This window comes from Tetrao urogallus (assembly GCF_951394365.1).
Source record: "Tetrao urogallus genome assembly, chromosome: 3".
In the NCBI taxonomy this organism is placed as follows: domain Eukaryota; kingdom Metazoa; phylum Chordata; class Aves; order Galliformes; family Phasianidae; genus Tetrao; species Tetrao urogallus.
This window is the reverse complement of record NC_136815.1, coordinates 38,170,472-38,179,381: the sequence shown is the minus strand read 5'-3', so window position 1 is coordinate 38,179,381 and position 8,910 is coordinate 38,170,472. Positions and strand designations below refer to the sequence as shown.

General features: G+C 41.0%; 1 protein-coding gene across 1 annotated transcript in view; it reads left to right on the top strand.

Annotated features, from left to right (window-relative positions):
* Positions 1 to 373: 373 nt before the first annotated feature.
* Positions 374 to 8,910, top strand: part of RGS20 (regulator of G protein signaling 20) — a gene marked incomplete at both ends in the record, with an annotated part of 35,697 nt that continues 27,160 nt past the window's right edge. The window contains one exon of the mRNA XM_079533246.1: positions 374 to 496. Within this exon, the coding sequence (XP_079389372.1) occupies positions 374 to 496 (123 nt within the window). The remainder of the gene's footprint in view (positions 497 to 8,910) is intronic.

Below are 8,910 nucleotides of genomic sequence, written 5' to 3'. Positions count from 1 at the left end.
TTTCATAGTTGTTACAGCCCGTTTCTCTGACAGATATTTAACCACTACATACCGTTCTTCCTCCTTTTCAACTTGCTAAAACCCACAGAGCAGTAAATCTAATCTCTAAGCTGGTGCAGTGCTCAGGGGATGAGGCATTGCAGATATCTGAGGGCAGATAATCCTGTTTGTCTCCAGAATGTTGGGGACCTCAGGAGGAGCTGGCAAGCTGTGAGAGGCCCTGACATTTGCCCGTTGGTGTAAGGAGAGCCATCTCTATGTTGTTATCATTCAGTCCAATGTCTGGGATTTGGTTTTGTTTCATCGTTAAATAAAATCGGTGCCAAGAAAGGTCACTGCAAGATTGAATTCGAGAAGAGCCTTTTATTTCTCAATGTGGAGGCAACTTCTGCTCTACTTCAGGACTCACAGCTACCATGCAGACAGCTGTCAAGCTAAGGATGCCCTGCAAAGTGAAAATGAAGAGGATATTAAAACAGTACAACAGCTTTTCAAGGTAAGATCTTTTCAAAGGTTGCATCTAGAGGAGGAAGACAAAGGTGGTAAAAAGGCTGGGAGGCATGTCCTGTGAGGAGAGGACAAGGACACTTGGGTCACCTAGCAAGCACAAAGCTGCACCAGGGGAGAATCAGACTGGGCAATAGAGCACTTTGTCAGCAGAGTGGCCATACACTGCCCCAGGCTTCCTAGAGAGGGGGTTCGTGCTCCTTTCCTGTTACTGTTGAGAAGGTATTTGGTCAATACCTTCAAAAACACACTTTACCTTTTTGTTAGCCCTGAGGTGGTCAGGCAGTTGGACTCAATGATTTTTGTAGGTTCCTTGCAATGGAACTATTCTAATTCAGAGATAGAATTCAAGGTTTCTGAATGTTCTAGACAATGGGGTAAATGCTCTATCTGGAAAGAAGCTAAAAGAAACTGTGAATGTCATATATAACAGTTGTAGACAATTTGTCACCAAGACATCAGTAGCTTTCTTCCATTCCTGAGCCCCACCCTCTACCCTCTGTTCCTCAGCATATTATAACTACAAGGACAAAGAAGCTGGTGATCCGCCTTCTCTTTAAGTCTGCTTTCAAACAACAAATTAAATGCATCCATCTAACTCATAAAAATGATTCATACCTCATGGAGCTTATCTGTGGTAAAAGGGTGAGGGAAAACATGCAGTTTCATGGCATTTAGATGCTGAGGAGATCTGCATTTTTACTGATGCTACCTCAAATGTTTTTTAATGATCGTTAACAAAAGAAGATATCTCAAAGAAATCAAATAGTACTAAAATCTACTAGAATGTTATAGAAAAGTCTCTCTAATGAACAGATAAAACATTTTCTTAATTAAAAGCAACTGTTATTTGTCCTCTAGATTTTGTTAAAAGCCTCAAAGCTGTGTGAGGCCTGAACCAACATAATCTATGGTGAATGGCATGCTCCTGTGTACTCAGCAGAGCAAGGGAGGCAGATGTAAGAAACTATCTTATTAAAACTTTGATGCAGAAGTAATACACCCTGGTTCATGGTAGGGAAGAAAATGAAACAGAAAACTCAGACAACTTTGAAATAACATAGTTGGTTAGATTTTTCTCAAATTAATCTGATTTAGCACCAGAGTAGACAGAAAACTAAGGTAACCAGTCAAAAGAGTATATCTCTTTGGTGAAAGGCAAAAAGGGAGAAGAAGCCATTCCCTAGGATCCTTCAAGTTAGAGCAAGAACCGGCTTCTCCATCTCCCCTCCTTAGCCAACATGTCTGTTTCCTGGAGGCCATTTCACTTGAATTATACACAGGAACACACTCTTCAGAAATCCTAAGTGATAGTGCTTTTACCAAGAGGAAATATTCAGCCAGCTTTGCCACTGTCGGTTACCCATTCCTGCTTATCAGCAAAGTGCTTTTAAAATTTCATGTCGTTCTACCTAATTATCTGTCTATTTAGCCTGGTGACTTCTTGGCTTTCTTCAAGGGAATGGGAGTTCTGTCACAGGCACACCTACTTCTTGGTAGTCACTGCTTCTGAACCCTGCATTCTCCACAGCTCATGTCCCCATTCAGGCTTTGTTTTACTGCCCTATTATTCATTGTAGGTGAACTGTTCCTTTCAGCTTGTCTCTTACATGAAACTGTAGTTTATTGATGCACCTTTGAGACTAAGTGGATAGGATGGAGTCAGGGACCTAACAGAGTAGAACATATTTCACTTCTCTGCAAAGGAGTTTACAGATGGACTTAAATGACACTGCAAGGCTTAGGGTTGTTTACTGTCCATGGTTCTTTAAACCAGTGCTGCCAGCTTCCCTTCTCCTACTGGCTACCTGTCCCATTTACTTTACTTTGTGTTTATGTTGCTAAATGCTGCAGCTCCACCAGCATGGATCTGATCTCTGGAAGTAGGGACAGCCTGGGAACTGCTCTCTAACTGCTCCATGAGCTTAGCTGTGGTAAAATTTCTGACCTATCTTGTATGAGACTGCATGTGTTGGGAGAAAGTGCCTACACCACTTCATAAATCATAGCAGCAAATGATTCAGTCTCCATATGCAACCTGAGCATTGCTACTAGTAGTTACCAAGTGTCCAAAGGGACTGTGTTGGTGGTAGAAATTACAAAACATACCCATCTGGGAATGTGTACAGCCCTAATACTGAGAAAATAAAATAAATTGCAAGACTTACTTCATGTAGGAAAGCAATACTTTCCTTTTTTACTGATGGGGAACCAAAGCAGAAACGGTTGGTGTGATTTCCCAGGTCTTAGGAAATGAAATTTGTAAAACTGAAAACCAGTTTGTCACTTACACTCCCAGAATAGACAAGATGATATTAAAACTTTTTTCATGGTGACATTGAAGTCAGCAGAATGTTCAGATTCTATCTAGTTAAGTATTTCTATATGTGATACTGATCACTGTGGGCAAACTATGTCATTAGACCCATATATTTGCTTGACTGACAGGGACTCTGATCAGAATGATTCTGCAGAACTCATTAATTCTGATGTTCCCTTCAGCCTTAGATGAGGTTTTGAATGTGATGCCTCTGAATGTGAGCAGTAGCTGCTTATGAGAGCAACTTGCCTTCTAATTCAACATGGCAAAATGTTGAAACATTAAATAAATTGGGCTAAAAAAAGAATCTTTTAACAAAACACTTGGATTAGATTTATTTATTCCCGAATGTGCTTTCAAAGAGAAACTGAATTACAAGATGAATATTTTTGAAAAATGGGAAGCAGAGTTGAGTCCTTTTAAATTCTCTTTGTGATATTTAAATTAATTCAGTTAGTTATTTCTAAACTTCATTTGCATTGTTGAAAGTACCTTTCCCTCTGACATGTTTTATCTTGTTTTGTAGAAGTGTTAAAAAGCAAAAGCAAATAAACTATTTTGCCAGACTCAGCACAAAGATGCAAAGAGTCATTTTACTCAAAGCTATCATGGGTACATTTTAATGTGCCCCCAGCGTACTTTAACAACAGCCCAGAAACGCTACACTAAGCAGGAGTATAATGAGAGGGTACAAATAGGTCACAGTATTTTTCTAATGGTAACATTTGTCTAAAGTCCTATTAAACACATCTCAATGCCATCACTTCCTCAGAAGAGAAGGAGGCTGTTCTCCGCAGAGATGCCTCATTTTCATTTGTGTCCAGGTTACAGCTGAATAGGATCTTTTCACTTACATAATGTAATTATTTTTTTAAGCACATAGGCCACAGATTCAATTGATTTTACAAAAGTGGTATGCTTATGGACAACACATGACTGAAGAAGTGCAAATGAGATGGCAGTGTCAGTTGTCTGAGGGCACCAATAAGCCTAAGTGCCCCTGACCAACCTCACCTCGGGCTTCCACCCACACCCATGGGCCCAGCTGTTCTATTTAAGATCAACCCTGGGTGCTTATTCCTTGCCTGAGCTGTGTAGGAGGAGCACTTGTCTCTGGCAAAGCTTCAGTCATGTTTAATGTGGTAATGGAATCACCTGATTGAGACCATAACCCCTGGGCTAACTTCCTGTCTTGACCTTTGTTTTCCTGTGACAGTTTGGGTTTGCCAGCTGATTGAGGGACCAGTATTAGTCCCAAACAGGGGATTTAATTCCATACTGCCCTGGTATTATGATGTTGCTTTATGGTCTGGATTCTTGGTTGGACCTGGTCTGTCCTTTTTGCCTTGCCCAGGTACTGTGGCATGGGATGTGGCAGGGGAGGTACTTGTCCTGCTGGCTTCAGGATCTCCTTGGCTTCAAGCTAAACTTTCCATGGGATCAACCCTCTTGCTCTTGCAGCTCCCTGACAAGCAAAAATTTTTCCAGCTTCTCTGAGGTTATCTTACCTGCAGTACTTTCTATCTGCTGTTCCCCAAGTCTGGAACAGAGAAATGAAGGAAGGTGAAGAAAAACATTTTGGTAAATAAGGCATGTGCCAAGGAAAGGCAGAGAGCAGCTCTCCAGCCTCTCCAAACATCCACCTGTAGGCTGAAGCCTTATGAGCACCCAGGTGGCACCTTGGTTACAGTACTTTTGCCTTCTACTTCCCAATTCTCACCAGTCTGAATCACAGAATGGCCAGGGTTGGAAGGGACCTCAAGGATCATGAATCTCCAGCCTCCCTGCCACATGCAGGGCCACCAACCTCCCCATTTAATGCTAGACCAGGCTGCCCAGGGCCCCATCCAATCTGGCCTTGAACACCTCCAGGGATGGGGCATCCACAACCTCTCTGGGCAGCCTGTTCCAGCACCTCACCACTTTTATAGTAAAGAATTTAAGCTGTGCATAGTAAAGAACTTAAGAACTGAGCTGTGTGCAAAACAAGGCTGACATAAGCACACTGGAGCAGCATCCGTTGGGTTTGGAGATGTCGGACATTATTCCATGAACTGCACGTAATGTGGAAATTGCTCATGACCATGCATAGCTCATGTAGATTAGTCAGCAGCTGGTATGAATCATAATTTGTTTGGTGAAATAGGGATCCATTCACAACCCCAGAAAGGTCAGAAATCATAAAAAACTACTATTTGTGAAAGGCAGCACACCATTTTCATGATTGCACTCTTCTGTAAAACACTCTAGTGTCTTCAGGTGATAAGTGCTGTATTAATTACTGTTAACAGTCCTGCTGAAGTCAGATATTGTCACGTCTTTCATAAGAGTAGCATGAGCCCTAATATCAGTAAATAGACTTATCTTCTGCAGTCATTGTAATCTCTGCTGAGCAGATTTTCATTGCAATATTGTTTATTTGGTGATGTCCATTTTTCACACTTAGTTGCAGTAGTACTAGTATGTCATAAAGCTTGTGATTGCATCACAAGATGTTAGAAGCAAGCTGAAGAGTAATTTATACCAAGAAGAAATTATTGCTGTCCTTTTGAACAAGCATTTTGCCTAGTTAAATAGACTGAAATACAGTTTAATCGTCACATTTTATTTAATTCTAATGTTTGAGATGTGCAGGGGGTGCTAACTATATGTGTGTAGATTGAATCACTTGGCAGCTAACACTCTTCATCTTTGCCAAAACAGTTACTTTTACATAGCAGCTGTAAAATTTGAGACATGTTTAGTGCTCTGTTTTATTCATGAGCAGCATTGCTTCAACTGGAGCCAGACTTCTGGGAGGGAAATAGGAGTATTACAGGGTGTTGACACCACCAAATTATGATTATGTAGTCTTACTGACAACTTATTGGAGGATACTCTATTCTTTTAGGGGGAAAAAGGGCTGTTTTGCTGGCTAGCAATAGATAAGATAATCAGGTAAAATAATATGCCATTGTCTGTGCTGTTTAATTTTGTTTTCTTGACATGTATCTTTTATAAGAAGGGTTTATCATGTCCCTGATGTGTTTTTACTAAGGAAATGCTACTTCTGCATAATTTTAGACTATAGATCCTTCTGAGACCTGCACTGTCTATCAAAATATTGGGATCCATCTCTTAAGCAGATCTGTTACGAAGATTAAGACCCCCCCCAGCCTCCTGACCCTATAGAGAAGTCAGACAGAAACTGGCCATATTTTCTATCATTTGCAAGAGAATTCCTCCAAGTAAAAGCTTGTTGCATTAATTTCCACTTTCAGAAAGCACCCTGGGAGTATTTCAGCATTACTCACTCCCAAGTCTAGAGCAGTTATTAGGGTCACTCATGCTGTGAAAAAGACTCTAGTGGTCATTTGGAGGGTGAGAGTTCTGTTTTTCAGCACATTTATCTGAAGTGGGAGTTATTCTAGCTTAACACGCACTGTGGCAAAGACATTTTTCTTTGAAGGTCAGGTAAAGCTCCTATAGTTTTCTGTATTGAGTGAGGGAACTAAAACTAATAACTAGAAATTGAAAGGTACAGGACTGATATGCTGCTGTATGTAAGTGCACTGGTGTCCACTAAAGCCCATGGTTTCAAGGTGAGAACTTGCTATCTCACTAATGAATGAGCAGAACTGGATACATAGGAACAGGATTCAAAAAGCATGCTTCTGAAGAGGTGGCCATCAGCAAAAATACCAAATAATGTTAGAGATGGGCATCTCCTTTCATTTGTGAATCACATACTCAGACGCTGTCCTGAAATTAGGCCTGACACAGGACAGAGGAGTGCTTTCTCATTTGATAGCCCACTACTTACTGCTGTTGCCCAAATTACGGGCAGCCCCACTTGAAAACCTTTCTCTGACGTGACTTTACCAAGTAGAGATGTGAGATTCACTTTTCCTTCTTAATAGGTACTTGTTGAGCCTGAACCAAAATCCATAGGAAATTCCTGGGCAGCCAGAGTGGAAGGTCATCCCCCTCACCTCCACGTTTAGCCACATCCAAATCTGATGGGGCCCTTCTGGAAGCAGAGGCTGATGTAGGCCATCTCCTGCAGCCATGCCACCAGCCTGGGAGATCAGAACTCAAAGTGAAATTCACAGTGGAAAAAAAGATGCACCGCAAACACGTATTCCTCTGTTTGGTAGTTCCCTCTGTCCCAAGGGAGCAGCTCCTTGCTCAGTGCTTTGGAGTTTTCTGGATGGCATGTTTGGATGCCTGCGTACAGGGAGGAAGCCTGGCTCAGACCTATAGGTCCTTGTAGGAGCTCTGCTGTAAACAGTGTACTCTGAAACACTCCGCATATTACACTCAGCTTGTGAAACAAAGAGCTCCTCACAAGGTCCTTTTAAACTGTTCTGTAATTACTGAATCTAGTTGGCGTAATCACTGTTTTTTACTTTATCAAAGATTTTTCTTTGGCATCGATAAACACTGCTCAGAGAATAGATATTTATTGTTCAGTGCTCTCTGTGAGCCAGCAATAGCTGTGCTGACAAAAATCAGAGGGCATTCTTTTGTAAAAGTTGTCAAAATAATAATGTATTACACATTAATGGATGTACTGCTTGCATATTAATGATGTGCTAATTTTCTAGCCCTCGGAGATAATTTGTATTAATTAGCAATCATGTGTTTTTCTAGTTTAGTGATTTACATATTTTACCTGTGAAATAACACTAAAATTCCTTTTTTAGCTATGCACCTTCAACACGCAAAATGCCAAAGCCTGAGCAGGTTGGATATTACTGTCAGAGGAAGAATTCAGTGATCACAAAAGCTAAACTATTGCAGTACTTCTAGAATGTTGTCAGCAAAGCAATCCTAGACTGGCCTGAATTACAGAGTTTGTTTTCATTAACACATGACAACCTTCTTTAAGTGGGATAAAATACTACACTGACTAATATCTTGCCTGCTTAGCTGAACGTTAACCAGTCAATTCAATTTATAGGTAACTTAAAAATATACTCAGGATCTCCTTCTACCAGCTGGGATCAACAGTTTAGCTAAAGGATACAAAGGAAAAACACCAGCTCTTTCTCTCTGGAAAATCTTGGAAGCAGCTTCTTCAAACAGCAGGTAGTTCAGCATCTGTGAGATAGGAGGAACTAATATTTATTCCATGGTATGTCTCTCCGCACCCAGATGGATGAAAACAAATGATTGCCAATTAAAAATAAAAAGTTCAATGACACAGAATAATTAAGAGGAACAGTGGTGGGTTGGGGTTTTGTGAGTTCAGACTTCGTGATTTCTGTGTGTAGGAGGAATCCCTACGGGCTAGAATAAATTGAGCCTGGATCACAGGCGTCAGCCAATCCTCCTTAATTAACACCCCCTTCTAGTGCACAGGTGCAGTACTGCCAAGGGCAGTTTTGGGTGTGAGCTTGATAGTATCACCTGACCCTTGATGCTAGGATCAGCTCTCCTCAAACCCTTCCTCATATGGGTTTCTCTCACCTGCTCTTTAAAACCTCACTAACACAGACCCTACAGTCTAGGCGGACTGCTCCATTGCTTCATGCTCTCACCATTAAAAAACCCATTTTTAACCTAAAGATCCCTGTCTGCAGGTTAAATCCATTATTTGTTGCTGTATGTGTAGTGAGAATGAAGAGGACTTTATTCTTTCCCCATCTGGACACAGCACACGCTGCCTGTTTGCCACAAGTGAGGCAAAGACACAAAATTCATGAATCACAAACATGCTTTTTCACAGTAGTTTCTTTCCACAAAAGAAAAAAAAGGAAAAAAAAAAAAAAAAAAAAAAGACTCCAGGAACAGATAAATGTTTCTTCCAATCTGTTCAAAACTTACCCAGTCTTATGTTTTCTGACCCCTGTCCTGCAAAAGTAGGGCAGCTCTATGCTCATATTTAGTTACATCTCTTTATAAATCACCTTTGTCTAGCCAAAAGCAAGGTGTAAAAGGAAATGATTAAACCCTACCATAAACACCTTTATTTCAAAGCCCATCTCCAGGTTGCTAGGGTTCCTCTGCCAAGCCAGAATATGCAGGGAAGAGCCCATCACACTTTTCTCAGAGTCCACACAGAGAACTGGAGCACAGTGTTGTACCATATAAGGAACTGT